The 16,239-nt window shown below is 43.3% G+C and overlaps 1 protein-coding gene across 2 annotated transcripts in view; it reads left to right on the top strand.

Moving 5' to 3' along the window:
- Positions 1 to 16,239, top strand: part of Megf10 (multiple EGF-like domains 10) — a 157,073-nt gene that overhangs the window by 75,376 nt on the left and 65,458 nt on the right. For both annotated transcript variants that reach the window (XM_087592318.1, NM_001100657.1), the window contains 1 exon segment: positions 4,236 to 4,328. In XM_087592318.1, the coding sequence (XP_087448444.1) occupies positions 4,236 to 4,328 (93 nt within the window).

Here is a 16,239-nt window from a genome sequence, read left to right on the forward strand (position 1 = left end):
GTTCCCTCCCTCATCTGTTCTCAGTTTCTTCCTTTCTGTTGAATACTAACCACCAGTCTGTCCTCTTTTGGGTTATAACTTTAACAGTTTTCCTGTTTGGCTTGTTTTAGAGTAGACAGCATCCACACCATTTAGCCATTCTTAATTCTAAGTTAAAGTTATACTTCAGCGAGAGGGCAGGGTGTGTGCCTTGTGGCAGTGTTTTTAATTTTCCTCATACCATTGGATCATAGGCTTGCATATCCATTTACTTCAAAGTCTAGTAGCTACCACATGCTTGCATATCTTTCTAACAGAAATGGGCCTCCAATTCATTCTGCTAACATAGATGGTTTATAACACACACCTGCAGACCTTCCAAAGAGCCAATTCACTAGTTTAGAATCGGGTTGAGAAGAAAACACAGATAGAGAGGAGAAACTCAAGCAACTAGGGTTTGTCAGTGTCTTGCAAATGGCCAATGATATTTATTCATCTGTGGGAACAATTCAGAGCGAAGAGCTCCAGAGTCCACTTGCTTCTTTTCCTCTGGTTGTCAACTACATTCTGAAAATCCAGCTGTTTGTCACTCAGGGTATCAGGAAGGAGAGGGAGCTGGAGTGACCACTGAGTCCTGTTTGACGTTTTGTCTACACGGATACCACATCCTTCTGGAAAGAAAACCAAGAAATGTGGTTGATTGCTGGTCATCCTAGTGCCCCTGACATGACGAAGATTCTGTTAATAAAACAGGAAGAATAATTAGCAATGTCTACCAAAGACATGCTAGCAATAACTCTCTATCTGTCCTTAAGAGACCCAAGGCACTACAGGAATGGACAGAAAGGAATTGTGTGTATTGAAGTTTTCCCACAGTGTTTACTGCATCCAGAGTTCTAGGCACCTAGTGTGTTCTTACTTTCTCCATGATGGCTATCCATCTAGGGCCACTATGCTTAAAGCCTTCTGGTGGCTATGGAGCAGTGTTTCTAAACTCAAGAAATAAATTATGTGGCTGTTGGCTCGGGTACTAGGAGAAGGGACTACAAGGCTGCTACTTCAGGCCACTTTTTACATGTAACTGTTCTGAAACTGTCCTCTTTAGCCTGAAACTGTTCTAAAGGTGTTTATGTTAGCATGTAACTGTTCTAAAGGTGTTTATGTTAGCATGTAACTGTTCTAAAGTTGTCCACTTTTACATGTACTGTTCAAAACACATCCACTTCATTAGCTTAGATGTTGTCTCTGTCATGAGCTCTTCCTCCATTTCACCCCAGTTGGAATGAGTTAACATCTTCCCCTAACTTCCACAATACTTTCTGTGATAACCTTTGAAGAGATAGTTCACATTACTATATAATGTTCAGTTCAATTATGACCCTAAGTCTAGTTTTCATATTTTCAGAGCTGTGTACTATTACAGGACCAAATTTTAAATATTTTCTTCATCTCAAGAAAACCTGTATTGTCCCACATTTACCTAACCCATTAATATATCTTTTGTATGTGAGTACCCTATTTGGACATTTCATATGAATAGAATTATTCCATATCCTCGCACAGCCTCCTGTTGCCCCTTGCTCTATAGGCCAAGGGTTTCTAGTTTGCCAGACCCAGTCTGTTTTCATGATTCCAAAGGTTACATGGTATCCTGCAATTCTGTATCTCTTTAAAGAAAGGAAAGGGAAACAAAATGGCAGACTACTGGGCAGTTATTTTCAAAGGATACTTTGATCAAAGACGCAGAACTGATTGTATCATTGCCTTTAGGACAAGGGATGCATCGCCCGGACAGACATATTTGGGCTATGCCGGCATCTTTAATCTGCTCACTCTTTCTTTTGCCCTTTCCCCACCTCTAAGAGTCAATCTGAAGGGAAGAAGAGAAAACACTTGGTGGTGGCCAAAATGCCTCAGCATTTACAAGTGGAAGGAAGGAGGCCCATGGCATTAGTGATGGGATTTAAATGGATTTAAGAACTGAGGTTGAAACAGGAGCCTAATTAGAAGATTCCAGGGTCACCATGTCAGTCTTCACCTGTCCACCAACAGACAGGCTGTCCACAGCTCTCACTTCAAAGACTTGGCCTGTTTGCCTCATCTATATGAGGGAAAATATGCTTAGGCTCTGCAGCCTGATGTGCTCCCAGCTGGATGCAGACCGTGGGTAAAGGTTCAGCTTATATCTGGCCTTGGAGAAAAGCCACTAAAAAACATGGAGTGTGTATTTTAATGGTTTCGGTTTAAAAGGAGAAGTAAGTCATATCGGATAGAAATTTTGTGCTAGGGTGAGCTCTCTCTCATGGAGGCAAGCATCTGATGGGCACCAGCATTCAGAATGTGGGAGTCCTTTGGACATGCTACCCTTTGTCACACTGTGTGCAGTGTAGAGCGTGCTTTGTGCTGTCGCCTCACCTTCCGGTGCATTTTAACTGGATCTTGTGTGTGTGTGAGTACAGCAAGTTGTTGGCTTCAAGAGTGTCCATATCTAAATTTAAACAGAAAACAGGCGAGAGCTATACAGTCTTACAAATGAATGCCACCTGCCAGGTCACACGTGTGCATAGAGATAGAAGGAGATTGGGTCCTCAGGTCAGCACACTTTGACTTAACTTGACAGTGTAAGTGACATATTCCGGGGCTGGTATATCCATACGCTATGGGCCGTTTCTGTTTCTAATTACAATTAAAGGGACAAATATTCTAAGTCAAGTATTACAAGCTTACCAAGTGCTTTTGTGGGATTCTGGTGTCAGGAAACTGTTCTGTAGCTCCGAATCCCATGCTCAACAGACCTAAATCCCAATGACAAAGTCACTAACAGATTAAAGCTTATTCTGGTGGCCGTAAATCCTTCTATGGTCCTTTGTCTACCGGCTTTTATCTTCCCTTGGACTTTCCAAGGTTTCTCTCTGTCCCCCTGTCATCCCAGATCCTGCATCAAAGGAAACATCTCTCTTTGGTTTTTTTGTTTGTTTGTTTTGTTGTTTTTTGTTTTTTGCTTGTTTGTTTGTTTTAACCTCTGGCTTTTGCTTCATCCCAAATAACTCTTCCTATGTCTCTTCATGTCTGAGGTCAAGACTTTCTAAGTGACTGTCATTATGAGTCTTACATATTCATAATAGTCATCTATTACAAGTTCATACTTATTCATACATTAAATTTATACTACATATACATTACACCAATAAGTATGAATGAAGTATATAAGAGAATAGTTAATGACGTTTCTTTTTTTTTTCTTTTTTCTTTTTTCTTTTTTTCGGGGCTGGGGATCGAACCCAGGACCTTGCGCTTCCTAGGCAAGCGCTCTACCACTGAGCCAAATCCCCAACCCCGTTAATGATGTTTCTTATTATATTGTGTGAAAAAGCAATTAAAATTACCATGGTTCTATTTTTATATGAAAATGCATAGTACAAAAATAAATAAATACTAAAAACAGTCACAAAAAATACTACTAGTGTACAGAACTGGAGATGAGACTTATGTACTGATATTCTTTGTGGTTAGCCAGCAAATGTATTTCACTTTTATAGTAAGTATAATTAATCAAATGTATCTAAACTCAGGGTACCATACTCCATCCTTAAGGAAAATGTTGAAGCTCTACGCTCTTTCAATTAGCTCTCACAATTACTTATATATCTAGACATTTTAGAGACTATGTAACATGTGTGTGCATGTGTGTGTGTGTGTGTGTGTGTGTGTGTGAGAGAGAGAGAGAGAGAGAGAGAGAGAGAGAGAGAGAGAGAGAGAGAGATTTCCACTCTGCTGTGTCACTACGTGAATGCAGTCACAAAGGCATGTGACCATTGTTTCTGGTGAGTATATCCTATACAGGAAATGGCTTCTTGGTCCATACTGCCGCCATTGGAGTCCTCATAGCTTGCTTCACGGTTCACTTCTCCACATACCCTCTTGCCAGCATGAGGAGGATATATTTGGGACCCACTGAAACAGTTTTTAAAGTGCGGGTTAGACAATTTCCCTTGACACTGTTTCCCTAATCTAGTGTGAAGCCGAATTAAACAGTAAAAATGGAGGAATTTGCTTGGAAATATCAAAATAAAAGGGAGGATTGTTTGCTTATACGGTAGACTCTAAAAGAACTGAGGAGAGGCCTGAAGGAAATCGGGAAGCATGCGTGTTGTTTTTAAGGGATATGTGAGCCTAGCGTGTGTAACAGCTGTGTTGTTGTTGCTTTTCTTGTGCCAACTTCCTTGGTTTGATTGTTTTTTTTTTCTCTCCGACAGCTCACTGCGCTGATAAATGCGTCCACGGTCGCTGCATCGCTCCAAACACCTGTCAGTGTGAGCCTGGCTGGGGTGGGACCAACTGTAGCAGTGGTGAGTTCCCACCTGCCATTGTCTGTCTCCGGGTGTTGTTGCCTGGGCCCCTTTTCTGTGGGTGACTCTGGGCCAACGATTCCGTCTTCATCCCAAGCAGAGGGTGCTGCGGGTTGCAAATCTAACTCATTCATGGGGTTCCTCCTGAATCCGTGCTTGTATCTTAGAGAGCGCCGCTGTTAAGTGAGTAGCAAGAACCGTTCCTAGGAAGGAGAAGTAGGCAACATGCTGCTCACACCTCTGTCAGGATCAGAGTAGGAGCTGGGATTTGGTTTCCTCCCTGAAGGAAGGCCACTGTGGCAACACAGCTATGGCGGTCTAACTTCTGTTTTTAACTAGATTTAGGGAAGCTACTTTCTTGGTGCTTAAAATGAGCCCTGTTGAATTTAATTCAGAAATAAAACGGTGTGGTGTTCAATGCCCATTTGCCTCTGAATTCTGAGTTGAGTGCATGTTCAGATGACTTTGGGAAGACAAATCTGCAATTAAAATAATTGTGAACATTTTGATGCTTGTTTAATGAAACCACAGCACACCGTGCGGCTGTCTCTGTTATGTCAGAGTTACAATTGAAATAATGACCTAGATTTTAAGAAGGCTTCCCTCAAGGCCTCCAACTGGAGAATCATAAAGTTTGGACGATAGAATGTCATAGAATGCAGTTACTTTCATACATTTTGCAGCTAAAATTTCAGTGACTTGTGGCAGCGTGCATAGCTTTTTTCTTCACAATCTTAAAATATGAGAGGAAACGGAAATCTGATACTAGGTTGCAATGAATAAGTCATTAAGCCCATACAAGAGAAATAATTGTTTTCCAAAGTTGAGCCACTCCTCTGACAGCCCAGAGTCTTCATTGCTACCAACTACATTTTCGAGACTAGTCTCAAAGAATTCTCACTTTCCCAGATAAGCTGGCTTCTGAGACGTTCGCTCACTTTCATTGGAATTGGGGAGGTTCTTTTTTATTTTGCTGAGAAGGCTTTTAGACTTAGACTTTGTTGACTGACCTCGAAGCCACATCTCTAGGGGAAGCCTTTGTGCTCCCTGTGCACAGAAGAGTCAGTGTGAAGAGCCTCTTTGTTGTAACTTTGATGGAGACTGTGGTGTGTGTGTGTGTGTGTGTGTGTGTGTGTGTGTGTGTGTGTGTGAGTGTGAAGGTCATATGTGAATATTTGTGAGTCTGCTCCTGATAGGCACCCCTATTCCATAGGTAACTGTGTTTCAGAGTTTTCTTTCACTTCTGTTAGAAAGCAGGGAGTTGGGGCGAGCATTCTGGTCACAGGCTGTTGAGGTAGAATGTTTGGGATGTGGGATTTGGCTTTTGTCCATTTTCCTGGCTGACTGACCTCAAATATGACACTGCTTTCATTAACTTTTCCAACTTTAAAAACCACTTGTACCAAGACATTTTGAAGAAAAATATTATTGTAAAGTGGAAGACGGGAAAATGGATGGTATTCTTTATTCAAAAATAGGTTTCTTGCTCATCTCAGGACAAGAGGCTGTGGAATGATTTCAGCTGTATTCGTGGCTTGTCTCCTAAAACGTTTCGGTTTACCTCAAGCTAAGGGCTCAGACTAGAAGACATTTGCTCTCAAAACAAAAACCTACAAAGACATGAGTCTCTTTAGAGCTGATGGGCCCTTGAGACAGCAAGCCGTGGCTGTCTGTGTTAGAGTTTTCTGACTTCAGCGAATGCTCCAAAATTCTGAGAATTCTCACAACAAAGGAGATGATAATTAAACAACTTTCAGCTTGTTCTCTTTCAGCCATGTTTGGATTTTGTAACAAATAAAAAATATAAATGAACACAAACAGATACCTCAGGTCTTTAAAGCTGCTGCAAGGGCAACATTCCTGCCACTTTTTAAACCCACACTATAAGGAGGCTAAGAGAGCAGAACCCATCTCACAACCGCCTGTAAGGACAGCTCCAGGGGATCTGATGCCCTCCTGCACTCAAGTGCACAAACCTGTGCATGCCTGTACTCATAATTAAATATCAATCTTTAAAATGAATACATAAAAACGCAGGATAAAATGCTGTTCAACCTGAACCAGCAAGCTGGCCAAATCTGCCACCTGGGTATCATCTCAGGAAATTTGTCTAGTCCTGATAGTTCTAGACAGATAGTTCTAGAAACAGAACATGTGTGTGAGTCTCCCAGAGTTAAAAAGTTTCCCAAGTTTTCCGTTTCCGTTCTGGCTATTGCTGTGTTTAAGTACAATACTGTGTTGGCCACACGGCATGATGACTTGGACGAGTAGGCTGACATTTTGTACCAGTTAAGGTGCAACCAGAGGGCGGAGATCATTGTAGGTATTTTAAGTGAATCGTTGCTTCTGGAATGGTTTGAGATTTAAAGGAAAGTTGCAAAGATGTTCCAGAGACTTCTCACATGTGCTGTCTTGGAATCCTCTATCGCTAACCTCTTAAATACCCGATGGGTTCGACAGGAATGAGAAAGTGACATTAGCACATTGGTATTAAGCAAATCCCAGATGTCTCCTTGTCAGTCTCTGCATCTCCCATGTGTCTTAAGAAAAATAACAAAGCAGTGGCATGTGACAGTGACAGAGTTTTGTTCCCATTCTGTTCTGGATTCCCTTGGGCCATGTCTCCCCACCCTCTTCTGTCTGCCCAGTTCTTGGTCTTTCCTTGTTCACAGGGAGTAGGACAACAGAATCACAAAGGTTAGTTGGTCCTCAGTCCTATGTGTTTTGTCAATATCCTCCTCTCACACCACACAGAATTCACAGCAGCGGCTCAGGATGCCATCAGTCACGTGGGTTCTTGGTTTCTCTACAAAGTCATTTTTTTGACCCCTGCATTGCCTTGGAAGCAGGTCTCTAACCATAGCCCCCATCACAGGTTAAGGGCAACACTAAGGTCCACTAGGGAGAGCTTAAATTGTTGCTTTATCTTGGTACTGATACTATAGTCAGATTTATCTCTTAGATATGGCCCATCCCTTTGATTTTTGACCATCTCCTTACTTTTCTGGTACAATAAAGTACTCCACATGTATCTTGTGTTTTTCCTTTCTTAGCCCTTGATCTTCTGGGTGCTGGGAATGCTCACTACGCCTGTAATAGAGAGTAAGCTGAAAGGGGAATGTTTAAAAAAATACATAAAAAAGAATGAATGAGTATAACAGGTGATAGGGATGATAAGGAATTGGCTATAGGCAAGCTGAACTGTAAAGAATGTAGAAAAAGCACATGATACCAGCCACTACCCCTCAGACTGAGGAAAATAGTCCAAAAAAGGAAGTCCCAGGGCCATGTACTCTAGACCGAGCTCAGCCATAGCTCACAGAGTATCAGAGGGAAAATAATTGTTCTGACAGAACTTTCTAGAAATCTGCCCTACAGTTTACTCAAGAAACTTGTGCATTCAGCATTGTCTTTCCACCATTCCCTTACAAAAGGGAGGGAGTTGTCTGCCTCTGACTGTTGTTAGTCAGCGTTCTGCAGGTTCTGGAGGCCAGGGAAGCTGTAAGGGCTACAAGAGCTTACTCCCGCTGAAGCCCCATTGACCCCAAAGGAGCTGCAGGTTCCAGAGAAGTTCCAAAGTTGGGTCAGCTGAGCTAACGCCCTAGGACAAGAGTCCAAACCTTCTTTGCTGCAGTGCCTCGCCAATGCCCTCTACTGAAAATGCTTAATGTTTAGCCAGAGGACAAAGGAAAAGTGGTTAAAAGACTCATGCATGCACTCTGTGTGTGTGTGTGTGTGTGTGTGTGTGTGCGCGCGCGCGCGCGCGCACGTGTGAGAGAGAGAGAGAGAGAGAGAGAGAGAGAGAGAGAGAGAGATGAACTTAGGACCTTGCCAGTGATCTTGCTCTTTTTTTCCCCCTCTATCTTCATTAGCTTGAGTATTTCTTATTTACATTTCAATTGTTATTCCCTTTCCTGGTTTCCGGGCCCACATCCCCATAGCCCCTCCCCCTCCCCTTCTATATGAGTGCTCCCCTCCTCATCCTGCCCCCATTACCGCCCTCCCAATAGCCCTGTCCCCAAGCCCTCAGTGAGTATGCTTATGCAATCTCTGAAAGCTTTCTTTATGTTGCAAATCTTTTACCTTCACGATGAGTGGTGGCCACACATTTGCTTTCTGAACCTGTGAAATCTTCCTTATAACTTTACAATAACCATTGAGAAATTTATTTCTCCTTTGGTCTCGAGGTACAACTGAAAATCCCAAACAAGCCAATAGCCAGCAAATAGATACAAAAGCTTATCCCTCAAGCACTTTATGTTTTAGATTAAAACCAAACTGGAAATTAATTTTGGCTCAGAAAAACCCATAAGGGGTTTTATTTAGTCACTAATGGCATTTCTGATATTTGTAAATAGTGAAAATATTGCCTCAGAGACAAGGCTGACTCCAACATTTCCAGGTGTGATGGAGGGGACAGCGAGGACCTTTTGAATTAGGCAGGCGTGCTGTGCACACAGGGAGCGGTAAGAAGCTGCCTGCAGGGTATTCCATTGGAAGAATTTGTCTGAAAGATATTACAAGCCAGACATTGTAGGGCACACAAAGCTGACACACTCCCTAGCAAAGTCTGTGGTATAGATCTATTACCCAGACACAATAATGGGATCAATGTTGTCTGAGGAGAGGAGGCCCTGGCAGCACAGTCCCCATAGCCAGCAGTTAACGTACCCGTCAGCCCTGTCAGAATCACTTTGGCAATCAGTTTGATGGAGCAGCCAGAGCATGAGATGATTGGGTGGGGGTCAGCGTGGGGGGATGCTGATGAGAGGTGAGAGGAGAAGAATGGTCCATCGGATCCACCTGAAGGTAGCTCACAGATGGACCATCTGACCCACACACAGAAACTGCTAATTCTGTCCTTTAAAACACACCTCTTCCTGGGCTGAGAATCCCCACCTATCCCATTGCCTACTCCATAATCATGTGAGGATTAAACAATGAAAATATGCAGAGTCCTCAGCATTGGGCCCAGCATCATCCTAAAGGCAAGTCAGGGATGCTTTCATGACAGATGTCACTTTTCCACACGCTTAGTCTGAGGGCCATCAAAAGACAGAATAGCCATCAGGCAGCTCATCTTGCTCCATAGGTCATGCCTTTCCTTCGTAGGACTCTATTATCCATATGGCTTGCCAGGGAGTTTTCAAAACAAAATCCCTAGTGTGGTACTTATTTATTTTTTATTTGTTTTGCACTATTTCCACTCTTTAGTAAAGGTCATTGTACGAGACGCATGCACATCTGGTTTGTCCTAGTCGGGACACAGTAAGACCACTAAATATGCTTGCAATTCTTGAGCTAGCTGAGGTCCTATGCAGTGACAAGGCTGGGCTGTTGTGCTGTTTAATTCGGCTCCACACAATCTATTTGTGCAATATCCATTGCACAGATCTGTTGGTTTAGCTCTCAAATCTAACATTTGTCCTTTATTTCTGCTGCTGTTCGTTCCCATGCAAGATATCATCCTCTCTTCATGGATGACTGCAGTAGTGTCTTTGCTGACTTCCCCATTTCTCCCTCGGGCTTATTAAGAATCAATTCTCTGCCTTGAGACCACAGTGACCTTATTAAAAATATGCTTCAGAGGAGGCTCCTAGCACCCCCAAACTCTACGCTTCTCAGTAAAACTCAAACAAGCTCCGCAATCCACCAGGCCTGCACAATCTGTCCTATTCTGCAACTTCTCAGCCACATAAGCCTTCCAAGGTCTCCCAATGTCCAGCAGGTTCCTTGCAGTTCTGGAGCACACTGGTTTCATCTCTACTTTTGTATTTGCTGCTGCCTCTTTCTGGGAGACTCATCAGAGCCTTTCACAGCTGACCTCTATATTCAAAGAGCGTCTCTTATTACTGTCACGATCCCTTTTCAGCTTTGGAAAAATGGTGTTTCCTGAGAACGTTGGCTTTGTCTACCTGTTTGTCATTGTTTGGTCTGTGTTTCTCTATAGGATGTAAGGCCCGTTAAAAAAAAACCCACAGGCTTAGAAAAACAAGAGTACAGGTTTTTGTCCGTCTAACTCACTGTTGTCTAGCTTCGCTCTGGGCATGCTGCAATGTTCATTGAATATCTGTAGATGGAGGGAATGAAGACATCATGTGCTATAACGGATATAAACCTGACATAGTAGAGGTAGCACTCTGTGTCGTTCAAGGTGTTTTCAACTTAGAAGAAGAACCAAAGGCCATGAACAGACAGGGCATCTTCAGGAGTCAAGAGAGAAATGGCCAAAGGTGAGCCAGAGATAGAGCACGGCCTGGAGTCAGTCCTTCTGCTGTCAGAGAGGATGCAGGCTCCTGTGGTTTCAGGATTCACTGTGGTTCTATGCAGTGTAGACTCTCTTTCCTCAGAGACATAGCAAAAGCTTCCTTTTATAAACTGACGTTGAAATAACCTTGTACAAGTCAGACGAGGCAAACCGGATATGTGGACCAGGGAGTGCTTTCTTCTCAGAGAGAGAGAGAAATTACACCTTGATATGCTGTGAGCAGAAGGGATTCCCGATGTGGAGAGGTGACTTCTGAGGGACGGTCCTTTGACTGAGAAAACTGGCTCAGTCAGCCGGTATGGGAAGAGAGAATGTCTATTAGTTTGCCCTCTGAAATTTTCACATATTCTTCCTCGTGGGAAGAATTCTATAAGGTGATAGAATTTAGCTGTTAATGTGTGCCCAAATGGAGTCTAAATAGCAAGAAATTAGGCAAAGAAATTCAGGCTACAAATTATTCCAAGGCACATAGCAATGAATAGGATTTCATTAACCTTTATAGACAGTCTTTTTATCAAATAAATAGCAGAGAATGACTTAGTCCAGTTTTTTTAATATTCAGATAGGGAGCAGAGGAATTAGTTCACACATCCTTGTAATTTCCTTCATTTAAGTGTATAAGAAGCATTTTCCGACCACAGTAATGTGATTGCTGCCTGCTCGGCTTTGAGAGAAGCAATGACATAGGCCAGATGGCCCTGTAGCTTTGTCTGTGTCCTTCTTCTATCGTCTAGGCATTTGCTGATTCAGGAAGATGCACACATGTTCACACATGTACTGTAAGTTGACTGAAATAATGTGTTATATATTATTTTACAACACAGTTGATTTCCTAACCAAAACCAGTATCTTGTTTGTGAAGGTGTCAAATAATCATTGCTTAAATATGAAAGAAAAAACAAAAACCTTGAACCACCAACCAAAGGTCATTCAGGGCCTGGACTAGACCCCTATACATTTGTAGCAGATGTGCAGCTTGGTCTTCATATGAGTCCCCTAAAAATTGAAGCAGGAGTCGTCTCTGACTCTGTTGCCTGCCATCCCCTTCCTGGTGGATCCTGTCCCCCTAGCTAGACTACCTGCTTGGGCCTCAGTGGGACAGGATGTACCTAGTCTTGCTGCAACTTAATGTCCCAGGGCCAAGTAGTACTCATGGGTATGTGTGGGGGTGTTCTCCTCTGAGGAGAAGGAGACGGGTAATAGGGGAAGGGGCTTGTGAAGGTGGGACTGGGAGGACTGGGAGGAGGGGGGGTGCTGTGATTGGGATGTAAACTGAATAAATAAATTATTAAAAAACTCAAGAAAGATGTGATATCTTTATGATAGAAAAAAATCTTTCAGTTTGCAGAAAACCTAGCTGATCTCAGAGTCTGAACATTTGTGACTTTGCCTGGAACAAATTAGGGACACTTAAGATGTGTAAGACTAATGAAGGTGGGAAACAACAAAGTGAAAATATTTATCTCACTTAGAGAGACTATTCTAGTCGGTTATGTAATAGACGTTATAGGAAAATGGTTCTTGGCTGAGGAGCAAATAGATTTAGCTTAAGATCCATAAAAATCGGGTGGCTTCCCCATTCATTACTGCCGTATTAAACTAATGAAGGCCACGTCAAAGAAAGCTACATTTTAATGGACTCATAATGTCTCCTGCAGTCAGAAAACCTTTGCTTGAGGAAACCATATTAAAAATGTTTAAGTCATTCAGGCAGTACACAGAGTTTTGGCTTGGTTTTCTTACTGTGGGGATTAGACAAATAGAAGGCCTTTATTGCTTAGCCTCTAATGTCTAAAACAAACACATTACACAATGGTGGGTCTGTGTACTTAATCCTTCAATCTCACCTCAAGTCTCACCTCTTCTGGGTAGCCCTCTCTTTCCTTCCTTTCTCTCTTTTGACCAAGGACACCATGAAGAGAAGTGCAACAGAAGCAGGTCTTCTCTTCAGTGTCCTGTGCTCATGATCATCAAGTATATACACTTGTGTATGATAAATCTCTGTGGTCCAGCCTTCTCTACTATAGAATGAGTTTTAGCTATAGGCTTTTGTCTTGGGAGTAAGTAGCTTGTGATCAATAACTAGAACTTGGTAGCCACAGAAGATGGCTAACAACATCCTAATAAAAGAGTCCATGAGGGCTGGAGAGATGGCTCAGCGGTTAAGAGCACCGACTGCTATTCCAGAGGTCCTGAGTTTGATTCCCAGCAACCACATGGTGGCTCACAACCATCTGTGATGGGATCTGGCGCCCTCTTCTGTTGTCTGAAGATATAGCTACAGTGTACTTATATATAATAAATAAATCTTTAAAAAAAAGAGTCCATGAGCAAAAATAAACAAACAAACAAACAAACGAATGAGTGAATGAATGAGTTTATAGTCCTTACTATCCTGTAATGGCTCCCATGGTTTTCATTCTTTCTACTTCAGGGAATTCATGTAATCCCTCCTCCCAGTTTTTACACACACACACACACACACACACACACACACACACACACACACCCTTCATATTATATTCTTGGGGATTTCTTGCAATGTGAATGTAACCATCAAGATGTTTTTGCGAAGACACACTAACATTTGTGTCTATATGCATTAAAGTATAAACATTTCACGCCCTTTCTGATTTGTGATGTGAGACAATGAAGTTGTAAAAATCACAGCCTAACCTTTAGCAGACATCTTTAAGAGCAATGAAGATTTTTTTTCTCAGCCAATAAGTAAGATTAATCTGAGAGGCACTGTCCGTGCTGATGGCTGGCATTCTGTCAGCCTTGGAGAGTTTTGGTTTTTTTTTCACGTGAAGGGCACAGGGTTTAGTTCTTTTAGGGGACCCGGAAAATACATTTTTATTGTGTGTTTTTTCCACGGATGGAGACACTTTACAAAGTTGTTTTATTTTTAAAGCCACTTGCTGTTTTGAATGAGGATCTTTTCTTCTCCATTAACAAAGGGAAGGACACAGGCCAGTTGTGTTAGCCTGAAGCAGAGGGGATGGAATCACAGGGAGATGAAAGCCAGGATGGAGGAGGCTTAAGAAGAAAGGGTGTGTGTTTCAGCAAGAGCCACATTGTCTTTTTCTGTCCTTCGAGACAGGGGGAAATTATTTTAGTCTCTTGGACAGTGCCTCGAAAGTGACTTATTTGTACTTTGCCTCTGTGTTAGCAGATGAGGATGAAGGTGCATTTCCTTCCCTATTAACATCTCCTTTGGCAACACATTTCCTCACCTTCAAAGCATCCTCAGCCAATCCTCCTGCAAAACCCATTTAAGTCACGGCTGCTGATCTGTGCTTTAATAGATACTTGACATTTCTGAGTTAAGGGTCCTCAGAGACTCTTGCCTCAAACAGTGATCCTGATGTGGCTGGTTTTGTAGCACAAACTGGCATCCTCCAGCACGGAGTACTTTGAGCAGGAGTACCAAGTGTCAGCGTGTTGCAGGCTCATCCCCTGCTCCTTCCCCCACACCCTAAGTGGGTGGTAGAAAAAAAACAGCTCCCAGACTGTTAACCCCTTGCAATCCGACAGTAAGACTCAGATCCCAGAGGTATTAATATCATATTTAAAAAAAAATAATCCTGGTCCAGGGCTGATGAGATAGGCCAGTTGGTAAAGTGTTCACCTTGCCTGCATGAGGAATTAGATTCGGTGCCCAGAATCCACAGGAAAGGAGGCAAGCGTAAAGGCATGTGGTTGTAATCCCAGTCCTGGGGAGGTGGACATAGATAGACCTCAGAATTTACTGAGAAGCCAGCTAGTCCACTGAATAAATTCCAGGCCAATAAGAAACCTTGTCAATAATGACGATGAGGATGGTGATGGTAGTATGACACCTGAGGGGTAACACCTGTGGCTGTTCTCCGGCCTCCACCCTCATGTGCACATGCACGCACAGAAATTCAGATTGGTGAAGTTCATTTAGGGTTGTCAGATGTAGTACAAACGCACAGAACTGAACGCTTCTGTCAGAATATAATCCCCAGCCAACTTCCCAAGAGAAGGCCCTTATAGTTCACAAAGCCCTTCAAAGCCTTCTCTGCAGTCTTAGATAAATAAGGTAACCCACGTTGGTGGGATTGTCTGGCACCCGTTGGTTGGACGACATTGACTAGATTTTATTGATTTGGTCTATTTCTTTATGCTGGGATGGAGATTACTATGGACTTTCCCCGTGTCTTACATTTATGATACCCATGTACGAGCCTACACTGGTAGACACCCAGTCACCCACTAAGGAGTGTGGGTGTTTGTGTGTTTATTTTTCATTTCCTTCTTCTTTGTCAGTTCCACACATGTATTTAATGAGTTGAGGTCACTTTGCCTCCATCAGTCTATCACATCCTCCTAGGTCACTTCACCCCCATCAGTCTATCTCATTCTCAGAGGTCACTTCACCTCCATCGGTCTGTCTCATTCTTATCTACTTCACACTGGAACCCTTCTTCTCAGCAGTCCTCCTCCTTGCATATCTTCTCTCCATGTGACAAACCTTTGCCTAATACACATACATACAAGCAGGCAAACAGTTACATACGTAAAATTAAAATAAAAAAAATCTCTAATGCAAAGTGTTTTTCTTTCTTCACTTCACATCCTGATCACCCATCCCAACCCTTCCTCTCCTCCCAGTTCCACCCTTACAAACCTCTCCCCCTACTACTCCCTACTCTGTCTCCTCAGAGAACAGGAAGCCCCCACTTAGGTACCACTCCACCCTGGAACATCCAGTCTCTATAGGCCTAAGTGTATCTTCTCCCACTGAGGCCCAATCAGCTAGTCCAGTGAGAGGAAAGGGATCCAAGGGCAGGTTACCGAGTCAGGGACAGCCTCTACTCCAGTTGTTAGAGAACCCACGTGAAGACCAAGCTGCACATCTGCTACAAATGTGTAGGGTGCCTAGGTCCAGCTCTGCAGGCTCTTTGGTTGGTGGTTCAGTGTGAGCCCCTATGGGCTTAGGTTAGTTGACTCTGTAGGTCTTCTTGTGATGACCTTGACCCTTCCGGCTCACTCAATCCTATCCCCCACTCTTCCAGAAGACTCCCTGACCTCCACCTGATGATGGCTTGCGGGACTCCATATCTGTTTCCATATACTGCTGCTTGAAGCCTCTCGGGACACAGTTGTGCTGGGCTCCTGACTGCCGGCATAGCACAGTATCATTAACAGTACCAGGGACTGGCTATCTTCCATGAGATGTGTTTGGGCCAGTCCGTGGCTGCTCATCCCCTCAGTTCCTGCTCCACCTTTATCCTTGTATACCTTGTAAGTAGGACATACTTTGGGTTAAAGGTTTTGTAGGTGGGTTAATGTCCCCCTCCCTCTACTGGAAGTCCTGCCTGGCTACAGGAGGTGGCTACTGCAGTCACCATATCGCTAGCTGGTAGGACTCTCAGTTAGGGTCACCCCCATAGATTCCTCAGAACCTCCCCATCCCAGGTCTCCAGTTACTTCCAGAGATGCCCCCCCATAAATTGATGTTCCCTCTACCACATCACCTCCCCCATACCTGATCCCCATTACCCCAGTCCCCTCTTCACCCCCTCTCCTACCCAGTTCCCTCCCTCCCTCCACCTCCAATGACTATTTTGTTTCCTCTTCTGAGTGAGATTCGCTCATCCTCCCGTGGGTCCTCTC

The sequence above is a fragment of the Rattus norvegicus genome, chromosome 18 (assembly GCF_021556685.1).
Source record: "Rattus norvegicus strain SHRSP/BbbUtx chromosome 18, alternate assembly SHRSP_T2T, whole genome shotgun sequence".
Lineage (NCBI taxonomy): Eukaryota > Metazoa > Chordata > Mammalia > Rodentia > Muridae > Rattus > Rattus norvegicus.